The sequence below is a fragment of the Nicrophorus vespilloides genome, unplaced genomic scaffold (genome assembly GCF_001412225.1).
Source record: "Nicrophorus vespilloides isolate i.1.1-1 unplaced genomic scaffold, Nicve_v1.0, whole genome shotgun sequence".
Taxonomy (NCBI): Eukaryota; Metazoa; Arthropoda; class Insecta; order Coleoptera; family Silphidae; genus Nicrophorus; species Nicrophorus vespilloides.
In genome coordinates, this window is record NW_017100101.1 from 357,795 (window position 1) to 370,378 (window position 12,584).

The 12,584-nt window shown below is 39.5% G+C and overlaps 2 protein-coding genes and 2 non-coding genes across 7 annotated transcripts; 2 read left to right on the top strand and 2 right to left on the bottom strand.

Moving 5' to 3' along the window:
• Positions 1-162: 162 nt before the first annotated feature.
• On the bottom strand, positions 163-5,390 carry LOC108567974 (protein eyes shut). Its single transcript, XM_017928799.1, has 11 exons — positions 5,114-5,390; positions 4,821-5,051; positions 4,649-4,762; positions 4,425-4,593; positions 4,209-4,371; positions 3,220-4,145; positions 2,977-3,163; positions 2,766-2,917; positions 2,511-2,647; positions 724-2,456; positions 163-658 (listed from the first exon to the last, which is right to left on the bottom strand). Exons 1-11 carry the CDS (start codon positions 5,382-5,384, stop codon positions 251-253), a joined length of 4,491 nt encoding a protein of 1,496 aa, XP_017784288.1. The 5' UTR covers positions 5,385-5,390; the 3' UTR covers positions 163-250.
• Positions 5,391-7,600: 2,210 nt separating this feature from the next.
• Positions 7,601-10,743, top strand: LOC108568006 (MKRN2 opposite strand protein). 4 transcript variants are annotated; one of them, XM_017928845.1, is made up of 4 exons: positions 7,601-8,137; positions 9,835-10,011; positions 10,131-10,208; positions 10,270-10,743. In XM_017928845.1, the coding sequence occupies exons 2-4, from the start codon at positions 9,881-9,883 to the stop codon at positions 10,679-10,681; spliced, it is 621 nt and encodes a 206-aa protein (XP_017784334.1). In that variant the 5' UTR covers positions 7,601-8,137; positions 9,835-9,880; the 3' UTR covers positions 10,682-10,743. The 4 variants fall into 4 exon arrangements, with proteins under 4 accessions (XP_017784334.1, XP_017784335.1, XP_017784337.1 ...); XM_017928846.1 differs by having other exon boundaries at positions 9,847-10,011; XM_017928848.1 differs by lacking the exon at positions 7,601-8,137 and adding an exon at positions 9,629-9,771 and having other exon boundaries at positions 9,847-10,011.
• On the bottom strand, positions 9,542-9,615 carry Trnan-guu. The gene has a single exon. It is a non-coding gene; the product is annotated as a tRNA-Asn (tRNA).
• Positions 9,726-9,799, top strand: Trnan-guu. The gene has a single exon. It is a non-coding gene; the product is annotated as a tRNA-Asn (tRNA).
• Positions 10,744-12,584: the final 1,841 nt, after the last annotated feature.

Here is a 12,584-nt window from a genome sequence, read left to right on the forward strand (position 1 = left end):
GGCAGTGTTTAATTTTCGTTCGCTTATTAAGTTAATAGCATTAAAGATTTATTCATGCTGGAGCAACAATAAACTAATATTTCTAAATTAGACAACTATTTAATATCTTAATTATTGCAGTTAAATGTATTATTTTTAAGTCGTTGTCAAAGATGTGTGAAATATTTGCATTTTGTTGCTGCAGTTGAAATCTTCACTTCATTAACAAGTCCTTCCTTCTTAAACATATATATTATTATTAAGTAAGTATTTAAACCACACATTGCGAAACGTTTTCACCATCGAATTTGTTAAAGTCGTTAATCAGGTTGTTGCCATCGCTACCGAATGCTGCCACGCAACCGGTGAGTCCGGCCATGGTGATGTTGCGATCGCCAGGGAATCCCCCGACGTACAAATCGCTGGCAGACAAGTCTCCCAAGAACACGTAATCCATCGCCTTCCCATCGAACAACAATTCGAAAGGTTTGAGCGTCAATCGCACCGTGTGATAAAGACCATCCGAAACTTTCCTACGTGAACTTTCGTTTAAAGTTTTATTGGATTCCTCGAAGATCACCAGTCTTCCGCGTCTGATACCGATCCCAAGGCTATTGACATGCTGAAAAAACAAACAAAATAATAATAAATTAACCTTATATACACATAAACAATCATCCTCAGATCCATCGTAATAAATGTAGTAAATATCTTAACGTGGATGCGAGGAATTTTAGTTTTTACATTTTCCACCCAAACCAGTAGTCCTTCGTCTTCGACGCTCGCAAACTTCAAATATAAACTCCTGAAAGTATCCGCCAATCCCCTTTTCCTGGTACGCCTATTTAACATAATGTAACCGTTTCCATCGAATTTCGGTTTATTGATGGTGATTTCGCTCTCGCAGAACGCCCCGAACCATCCCACCTTGCAGACGCATTTACCTCCGACGCATCGTCCTTTATGACCACAACCTCGGGAACCTTTGCATTCTTCCAATACCTCGCATCTGTCACCTTGGTATGGGTCTTGGCATTTGCAGTGCGGTTGCAGATTGGGATCGAGCCAGCATACACCGGAATTCTCGCAATAATCGCCTCCGCAGGGCGTCCCGTCACAGTCTTCGATGTTTCTGGCGCTCTCTATACTCAGAGAGTTCAGTAAAATATGCGCGTTATTCACGATCAATTTGCGAAAACATCCTCTGAACGGTTCCGGGAGAGACGGCGTTGCTTCTTTCGGTAAAATCGATAGATCGGGCAATCCGCCGACGAAGATTTTCTCGTCCGAAAGCGTGATCAAATCTGAAGCTTGCAGAAGACCGGTATTGACAACGTTATTAACAAAGAGATATATCTTTCTCCCGTACAGTCCCACTTTTATGGTATGCCATTCTCCAAGAACCATCAGCTTATTACTCCTGATTACGAGGATTCCGCTTTGATGCACACGCTTCCTCCCTGGCAAAATTCGCAATTCGAGTAATCCGCTTATCAATGATAAAGATAGAAACATGTCTTCGGAACCGATATAGAATACTAAACCACGATTCCTCATCGGTCGCAATTCGAATTCGAAATTGAATTTCAATGCTTCGAACAATTGCGGATTCAGTTGAAGGTAAGAACGCTTTCCGGAGAAGTTTATGTCGGTCAAACCTTCCTCTTTCTCGCATCGCTTTCCGCTCCTTCCGATGGGACAATCGCATTCGTATCCGCCTATTACTGGAATGCACGTTGAACCGGAAGCGCACTCGTTGCGGAAGTTGTCGCACGGGTTGTAGGTTGCTGAACAGAGCGGACCGTACTTCCCGTCCTGACAAAGACACGCAAACGTTCCTCCATGGTGAATGCATGCACCGTCGTTCTGGCAAATATTCTCGTGACATTCGGTGGTTCCGCATTGGCCCACAGCTCTTCCGAACGTTTGTGCTGTGGCCTGTAGAGGTAGAACTACATTGCCCGACCGGAATTCGGCGTTGAAAATGCACCCGGAGAAACCGGAATGCAGCGGAAGGTCGTGCGGTAAGGTGGTGAAGTTGGCGCTGCTGTGGCCTCCGAAGTAGATCAACGGCACAACATCCAGTTGTACTAAATTTCCTGGAGATCTTCCGGTCACGTTGCCCAGGTGTTCAACGAACAACCAAGACCTACGACCTAGTCGTCCAATGTGCACCAAATAGCTTTCTTTTCCGCGAGGGATGGGTTTCGCGGTGAAGATCCGCCTGGGCCCAGAGCCCAAGTTCCACGTCAACATGACATATCCCTTTATAAAGCTCACAGACATGTGGTCCGAGTGGAAATCGTGTCTGCCCTTTTGGCCGATGAACATAAGAATGGCGATTTGATCCAAGGTGGATGGGGCAAACCTGAATTTGATTTCCATCCGATTAAAATTGCCTTTTGGTATTGGGTAGGCTAGGAACGAAGAAAGTCCTTGCAGCGAGGAAGAGAAGTACGGCTTTGTGATCAGCAACTCTGAAATAGATATTAAAGATCATATGAAAAATATTTCAGATTTTCCAAAATTACCATTTTCACAAAAGTGTCCGCGTTTACCAAAAGGACAAAGGCAGATGTACCCGCTTCCGGTGTAGGGGAGACAGGTTCCGCCAAAACGACAAGGGCTGTTTTCGCACACGGAAACTTCGCAAGTATTTCCGGAATATCTGTAAATTATTTTTTTTTATTGATTCTGCACTAATTATAATTTTAATTTGCTTTTAAATGTTTGGTACCACTTATTACTAAAGAAAGCGATTGTTGTTTTTGTGCTTGTCTTCTTACCCGTTTCTGCATTTGCAAGACCAAACATCACCGGAAGCTGCGCAACTTCCTCCGTTATTGCAAGGATTTGAAAGGCAAGCCAGCGAAGAACATTCGGCTACTCCATACCCGTCTTCGGCGTCCTTGAAAATGTTGATTTTCTTGCCGGAAATCTGCGAACGAGCGAAATGATTGTTTGTCCTTGATTTCGCTTTTAAATTATAAATTATACCGTCAGATCGGACATGCACCCTATAAAACCGGGAACGTTGGCTTCCCCTGGAAGTCCGCCAAGATACAACCAAGCGCTTTTCCTGCCAAAGAATTCGGAAGCTGCAACCTGATCACCGCTCATGCTCAAAGTATCGTTCAATTTTATAGTGGCGTTGCAAAAGTTATTCTCTTTAGAAAATGTTAATCTACAAAATAGTTTTATATAATAATTTCGTTTTCTATAAAAGTAAAATAATTTTACTCAGCGCTAATCCTCATTTCGTTTCCATTATTGATTGGTTTTCCAAGTTCGCTGAGCAGCATTGTCTGATATCCACAAGAGAACTTAAACTTCAAAAATCCTGTTTCCACGTACATCGACATGTAGTTCTGATCCAATACAGCGTGGAATAAAAGCCCGCTGTTTGAAGTAGTCTTCGCCTTGAGATCAATCGAAGTGATCTGTTCCACCTGCAGACGATGCACCAGGTATGATTCTCCTCCGAATGCAGCTGTGGTTATACCTAAACGTGTTTCACATCTGTTTCCGGACGTATCGAAAGGGCACAAGCATTTATGGCTTCTATCGATGAAAACACAGGTGCCTCCATTCAAGCAATCGCTACCTGTCAAAGAGCAATCTGGGAGAGGAATTGCCGATGTAACGTTTTCCTCTTCAGAACCGAAATCCGGTGTGCTAGGTGTTTCTGTGAAAAAGTTCGTGATTGTAATATTGGATTCACGGCTTTCGAGAGTGGAGTATTCTGTGGAAGTAGTTAAAAAATCGGTAAAAGGGAGAGTTTCTGTTGGCATTGTAATAAAATCGGTACTGGGGAAGATCGTGATTTCTTCAGTCGTTATTGATGATGATGAAAGAAGCGTGGTTAGTTCAGTTGCTGATGTTTCAATATCCGTTTCAGTCGTTGTTTCTCTAGAAGCTGGGATGTCTATTGGGGTAGTCCAAGTGGTGGTGGTATGTTCTTCGGTTGTACTAGACTCGGTTGTTTCAGTTGTAGTTGATGTGATTATTTCAGTTCTGGAGACTGTGTAAAATAAAGTTGTAAGCTCTGTTGTGGTGTCAGTTTCAGACGTTTCTGTAGTGGTAGTTTCTGGTACAATCGTGGAATAAACTGAAGTAGTTTCCATTATTGGCAACGTCATTTCCATGGTAGTAGTTTCTGTAAAGCTCTCAGTCGTTTCCAACAAAGTGATTGGTTCGGTACTTAAAGTGGTAATACTGGCAGTTGTTACTTCGGTAGTGATTTCTGGAAAAGTATGAGTTGGAGCCACGTACGTGCAATCTAATCTGCGGTCATCGACAATCAGACATTCGCATAGAATTCCAGTCAGGTCAGGAGGACAGGAGCAGGTGAAGTTGTCGATGCCGTCGATGCACGTTCCACCGTTCAAACATCTATAAAATATAATCAAGATAATTAAGTATATAGCGTTTATGACAACACTCACCTAGGTCCCAATTGGCATTCATCGTATTGGAACTGACACCTCTCACCATGGTAATCAGGAACACAGTAGCAAACCGGATGCCCGTCTTCCATTAAGCAGAGAGCATCGTTCTCGCAAACGTTATCATCGCACACCAGTACCTCGTCCTCGCAATTCCGCCCAGAAAATCCTAAAATACTGATGATAACGATCTAGTTATTACCAAAGTTTCATAATAGTTATACCAAAGAGACATGCGCATTTGTACTCAGCATGTAGATCCAGACAGACTCCTCCATTCTGACAGGGCGATGACATGCACTCGTCGATTTCGACGTCGCAAAAGAACCCGCCCCATCCTGAAAAGTCGAAAAATATTACAAAATGAGAAAAGAATGCATTGTTTCATCCATTCACCTGGTTGACACTTGCAGCTGAACGTCAGACCGGGACCCTCGATGCATGCACCCCCATTGTTGCATCTGGTTTCCTCCGTGATGTTGCATACGGCAACATCAACTTCGCAATGCGTTCCGGTGTAGCCGGTGGTGCAGAGGCAGTTGTAGCCGTTGGGAGCATCCAGGCAAGTACCATTGTTCATACATGGATTACTCTCGCACTCGTTGAAATCTTCCTCGCAAACCTCTCCTGCAAGCAATTTCAATGGTTTCATTTCCTTTCAATTACCTAAATCATCACGTTTTATTTACCAACATATCCTTCAGGACAGGAACAGTTGAAAGCGGCGATCCCGTCGATACAGGCTCCGCCGTTTTGGCACGGGTTCGACCAACATTCATCCCAGTTGGTCTGGCATTGCACCCCAGTGTAACCATCCACGCAATAACAAGAGTACGTCGAGTTCAAATCGTCCAAACAGACACCATGCAAACAAGGGTTACTTAGACACGCAAACCCCGCCCACGCCGAATTCGTATTAACCAATAAGATAATAGCGAATATCTCGAATAGTCTCAGCATCTTTAAATGGCCCAGTTGCGAATTATTTATTTATTGGACTTTCGTGAGAAGCAATAGCATTGTAGATTTAAAACTGAAAAATAATGTATGCATTCTTAATTATTATCATGATTGATATTATAACTATGTATAATTTAAATATCACTTCGAACTCGCTCGTTGGTTTGGGGAAAGTGCGTTTTCGTTTACTGTATGCCAATAATTGCACACGTTTTCGAGATGGTGAAAAGCAGTAAGGTTGGATCCGTTCGTGTGTGTGTGGGAGATCGCTGATCCACCGTTTCGCACGATTTTCATCATTCTCCATTTAACTTTTTTTTTCGTTGTCTCCATTTACTTCTTGTTTTATTCGTTTTGAGGATTTCTAAGTGTGCGAATGGAGAGGCGCGCACTCATTTCGGGCCGGAACGTCGTTTCCCAACGCTCGATGAACGGACTTTTAATTCTCTCTATTCCTTTTTTGTTTTTTCTTTTTGTTCGTTTCATTCATTCTTTCGTACACGCCGACGAAACGGTTCTTCGGTTTCTGCTTCGCAACACACTAATCTACATATCGATTGTCTACTCTTCGCCCCAATTCCTTACATTCTTTCAATGCGAATTACATTTGAATCAAAGAGAAAGAGAAACCCGCATTGTTTGTTTATTTTATATTGTCAATACCAAACAAATAGTTTATAGCGTAATAACAGCAAATGAAGGAGGAGTTGAGGAATTAAACAAAAATCAGATATTACAATAGTTTTCATTAATCAACAAATAAACGTTAATGAGAACCTAATTATGATATTTCAACACGCTCTTTACAATGTAAAATACGCAAACAAAATGTGTTTATTATGTGTGTGTCTATATAATTTCTAATTAGCACCAACCTCTTCGTCAAATATTGATTCATCCTCCTCGACTCGCAATCAAAGTTTTGATTGTATTACGCTCAGCTTTTTTTTTAATTATTTTTTTCCTGGTTCTACTTTATCCGTTCACTTGCAACACCCTTCGCATCGCCCCATCTCTTTCGTTAACAATAATAAGAAATTATATAACGAAATAACGTCGTGAATCTCCAACGAAGAACAAGAAAACACCATCGGTGGACATTAAATAAGCACCAGACGCCAACGCGATATACACCATACCGTTTCCATGGAAACCCATGTAAACACCACAAAAATGGTCAATGAACGACGGAGGACGTGCATTTGTTTGTTTCATTTGCTTCTGTATAATTCATGTGCGTAAGTTGTGTAATAGAAAATACTTACGTACAAATCAATAAATTCTATATAGCGATTATGGCATTCTCATGTTGTTGTATAAAGTTTCTAGGAATTCTGTTAAAACTGATTCATTCTATTTTATGTTACGGATTGTTGTAGAAAATTTGAAGGTGTTTCCTTTGTAGAGAAAAATAATTAGTATTTTACTTTGCGTTTCCATAAATGGAAATGCATTAAAAACCGGTCCCATAGATCGGAATTACATAATTTTCTAAAGCGATAATCATTTGTTTCTTTGTTTTCGCGAAGGGTTATCAACAAACTTTTCGGTTCGTATTAAACTGTCGTGGCCGACCATTTTATTATCATCTATTGTATAACTAATATGTATATTTGTTAGGTCTACCAATTTCCTATTAATAATTACAAAGCATATTTCACTTTTCCAAAAAAAAAAAAAAAAAAAACTGATACTTGCACGTGATTATTTAGAATAACTTGTGGAATATTCCGAAGAACGGTTTCACATTAAATTTTATAGTTCCGTCTATTGTATCACCACTTTACAGCCTTCTTCAGCCCCTAAATATTTGGTAGGATCATAAAAATTAGATAAAGAAACGGTTGTATTTTCCACTTCCTTACCTTCCACGCAGCCCCTTTTTGAAATGAACACATTTTTGTATTATATAATTTAGTCTTAGCTAGAGGGTCGAACTGAGAGGAAGTCTTAGTTGAAGGGCTGAATGAAGAGCACAGTCTTCCTAATTACTAACTTAAGAGGAGAATGTAACTCTTAGTGATAACCCCTGAGACCAACTATTGTATAGTTCACTTCTCAATAAAAACTCCGATATATATAATAAAACTAATTATTGCATTTAATATTCATAAACCCCTCTAAGCCTCCACAACGACATAACTACGAAATATTCCAGTGTCCAGAGATTTCTTAATCTCGGGACACGACAAAACGTTGCCACCGATTACTGCTACTCTTTTCTCCGTGAAATATATAGAGTTGTCTCCCCGTCGGGCGTGTTTCTTCTTCGCGATGGAGGCGAGGAGGTAGTTTTCGGAAGGTGTTCCAGTGATCTAACAACCGCCGCGCGGCGAACACAGCTCGCTCGTTACGAAATTAAGTACGTACGTAAGAGGAGTCCGTTATTCGTGGCGCAAACGGTGGTTTCCTTTGCTCCCGCGCGTACTTTTCGGACCGTCGAAGGCCTCGAAAGTGCACATACATACACACACTTTCATACACATCGTGTTACGTTTGTTCTTCGGATTAGTCACGAATTATAAATGCTCGGGTTTTAGTGTGCGTGCGACCAGTTCGAGCACTTCGCACTCTCTCTTTTTTTCGTCTCCGTTTGTTTTTGTTTCTATTTTTCGTTCGTTTCGTCTCCTTCTCCATAACCTCCACCTGCTCTTCTTCTACTTCATCGTATTGCTCGTGTTTCGTTTGTTTCCTGAATGATTCAAAACACTTGAGGCTCGCGACCCGAGGAAGTCGACTTCATCTGAGACCAGGTGAGACGGAATGTTGCATGCGTGTGTGTTGCAAGGTAGGTGACTTTGCGGACATTTGAATTTTCAAAACAAAATAAAAACAGTAAGACTCGCAACACAAAACGGTAAGATTTCCAACCGTCGCGGAGACTCAGTTTATGAATGAAATTCAGTGACAAAACTCGTTAACAATACGATATACTTTTCCAATATAAATATTTAAAAAAAAACAAGTATTTGAGATTAAGATAATATTCTGGTCAACGGTGCACTGGGTAACCGAGTTTATGCAACAAAAATATGCTTAGTATTGTATACGAAATAACCGATTACGATGAATTGTGAATTTACTACCATTACAGAATCCATGAATTAATTGCTTTTTTTTAATTACTTTTTTTTCAAATCGTGTAGTCTATGACAATTTCATTAATTGAAAGTTTTATCAAGTATATTATAATGCCAGTAAGTGATTTTTCACTGACACAACACAAAATTTGACGTTTCTCTAACCGGATCTTCACATGGAGATGTTTTATTCAGTTTCATCTGAATCATGTGTCGTAACAAACAACAATGTCCAATTATATTTTATAACATTCTTTATTACATATTTGTTCCGTTGAATTCACGAAGCAAGTTTATTTTATTCAATTACAAAACGGAAACCACCTGTCTTTCAAACATCCAGTTGTAATATTTTTGATTGGTTGTTACACTTTGCATAAATTGTTATTCTATTTGACATTTTGATGCAACCTATTAATGTTATTATAGTGTATTAATGATCTAGAGACATCCACGGCGTCTCTTAATCGCCTTATTATATAAACATATACCTCCACCGTGAATTCAAGTCCTTTTATAAACACATACTAAGCTTTACAAATATTTACATTGGCCTCTACGATTGATGCGCTGCATCCAACTAATACTTAGAATCCTATTAAGGATGGTGTCCTAAAAACACATATCTACGTTTGTTATTTTTATGGTTTGTTGCGCTTTCTAAATATTACATGGACATATAAACAGTGAATTTTATTTGCTCTTTCAATATTACATAGTTTAAGCTATTCGTTTTTTTTTGTTTTTGATGCGTGCCATTCATTTTTAATTTCGTGCTCTAATTCAGCGGTCCCCAACCTTTTTGACGGATATTGAATCTCGCAGACCACTAAACTCAAAATTTTTAATCCCTCTGACCACTACAAGGATTTAAAAAAATGAGATTTTAAATATTAAATAGTATTTACCTTGGGCCTTTTATATAAAAACGCAACTTAATAATGCTAAAATTGCAGAAAAAAAATGGATTCAGAATATAAAATGGAAAAATTTATGTTCCTCGGTCCGATATCATTTCATCCGCGGACCGGAGGTTGGGGACCACTGCTCTAATTGATCCGAAATGTAAAACATTTGCGCCCCCGGGTGGACTCGAACCACCAACCTTTCGGTTAACAGCCGAACGCGCTAACCAATTGCGCCACGGAGGCCTGTTAACAAGGTCGAAAGGTTAAAGGACAACAGAAAAAAAGATGATTTAGTGGGTTAGGTGTCAGGCGCGTTCCGTTTGTTCCTAACACCGGAAAACATGATCTCATCAGCCTCCGTGGCGCAATTGGTTAGCGCGTTCGGCTGTTAACCGAAAGGTTGGTGGTTCGAGTCCACCCGGGGGCGCTTCTTTTAACCCGACGATTTATTATTATTTTTAGTATTCTTTGTAGGTTTACAATCGTATCGATTGGTATATAATCAAGAATGAAGATGGATCCAGGGATCGTGTGCTTCCAGCATTGCGGCCCGAAAATCTTCTGTCTGAGCTTACCGGAGAGCTGCCCAGCCTGCAGATCGGACCTGTCCAAGGCCGATTTCTCACTACTTCCATTTAGGTATGTAATTCTCTTAAATACTTTTATTGCATACTCGTAACAATGGTTTAGAATCATTTAAGTTGATACTTAAATGAAGTTTATTTTGACAATGTTGTTGATCATTTATTTTGTTTTAGAGTTCCTTATCCGTTCGTGAGAGCGTCACAGCACTCTTGCTCGGTGATTATAAAACCGACGACTGGTGATTTCCTACAGTGAGTAATTAGTATTGAATACATTACGAGTATTATGTTTTTTTTTTGTTGGTTTTTGCAGTGATTATTACAACTCGATGGATCTGCATATAGGTGTGACAACATCATCTGGTACTATAGTAGAGTTCGATAGGAACGGGCTGAGAAGGCATAGAAATTCGCAATGGGATCAATGTTTGTTGCTTGATGCAGCAACGAGTTCCTGGACAGAGCATTGGGATGAAGTGCTGATGAAGGTGTGCAAGCAACCCAGATGGTTGGCCAAAAACTACGACGAGGACACGATGAACTGTTACTCCTTCGTTCTTACCTTCCTCAGATGCCTTAGCTATGGCAGCCTGAGCGCGGCCGCTGCCAACCGTACCGACTTCTGCGAGAAGTTCATAGTTCCTAGGGCGACGGCGGCGGGAAAGTACATCAGTCTCTACAGGAAGCTCAAGGAGAAGGGCTTCCACGTTCATAGGACCAAATGAAATCGCAGAGCTAGTGCTAAACCAAAATCTGTACATACAACCAATATACGTATATTTATTTCGAGTATCCCGTTGGAACGAGTTTTTTTTTATTGATTTGCAATTCCGCGACATCATTCAGAACTGCTGCAGCGTTTGACGTTCCCTGAGTCTACTTTTGAGGGGATATTCTGGAACTGCTTCAGAGCGATGATCGGTACCTGCTTCTCGCACTTGATCTTCTGCCTCGGCCTCGGTACGTTCTTCCTCTTCACCTGCGTATTTTGATGGTCACCTTTCGAATAGAACTTCTTCTCGTGCTGCCCTCTCTCCACGAACCACTGCCTGTAATACTCGTTGGACAAGAGGTCCATCATGTTCGGAATGGGTTCCTTCTCGAAACTCGGGATAAACGTCTTGATGTTGTTTGCTACAGCGTCCGACGAAATGATCTGGTTCTTCGGCTTCGTGACCGTCGCCGGCGTCCACTTCATCTTTCCCGCTGACATCTTATCCAAAAAAGACGAACAAAAAAAATGTAAATTTCACAAAACACACGCACAAAATGACAGAATTTATACATACTACGATCAATTTAAATTATTTTTTTCATAAAAAGAAAAATCCTATTTCCTTACATTTTACCAAAACTAAAGATTATACTAATTTCGAATAAATATTATTTGTATTCATTAAATAGGTTTACATGATGGCTTCGTGTGACCTTATAATTCGACCAATAGAAAAGCATATTTATCCTTCCAATCTGTAATTGGTTAAATTCCGAATACCCTAATAGCAAAGCTTCATTGAAATACGAAAAGCTACCAACCTAAAGTTATAGGAATCTACAGGGTGGCCCCTGCAACTAAGTAAAAGAAGCGGTTGATTTTACCTATATTGAACTCAATATAGACAAATGCATGATTTAGAGAGGAAACAAACGTTAATCAAATTTTGTACAGAAAAAAAAAACATTTTTTATTAAAAAAATCAAATACGTCATTGCAGCCAAACAAAATAAATAAGAAAACAAGTATTTATATGTATAAAGAAAAGGAGTGGTGGAAATATAAAGAAAAACTTAAGTCTATTGAAGAAGTAACTAGAAAAACTAACAGAACTTAAGAGACAGTTGCCTAATCCCGCTGCAATTCGTTGCGTGATGCAAATTTGTACTAACAAACAATGTATTTGTATAAAATATGAGAGAAAAAAAAATATATGTACATAATAAATATCAATCGGGAAGATTCGTACATCTTCGAAAATATGTGTGTATATATAGTGTGGATCAACTACAGGACTTATTTGCTATTAGTTTTTAATTCTTGTTGCCAGTATCAAAAAAATCATGTATCAGTCGAACGAAACAAAACAGTAAAATGTCGCGCAGCGAAACGAAAAAAGAATTATCGTTATGATATGGGCGCACTTCCGGTTCCGATCGCCAAAACCGCCAACTCACTTAATTTTTCTCTTCTATCCTCCTTCCATCAACTCGAATATTTCAGCTAATACAGCTAAGTAAACAACTTTTGTCTCCTTCATTCACATATTTAAATATATTTGTATTTATCAGCTCTCTCGCCCGACAATTCACAATTCACTTAGTAATTGATTTATCCAAAAGCTCAAACCTCCGACCACAGTCTCATAGGATATCGTTATTATGTAATATCCAAAAAGCAATATTGTATGTATATAATTTATTCTAGTTTAATTATACGAGTACGCTTAATAGTTTCTTTCGTAAATGAAAAAAAATGCGAAATTGTTCGTTTTGAGCCGGAAACGAGACCGGAAATAAAAAACAAAACAAAAACGTTTGAAGATAACAAAATAATAATAATGGAAATAAAAAAAAATCATTAATTTTATTTATTAATTAGTCTAAAATTAAAAAATAATATATATATGACCA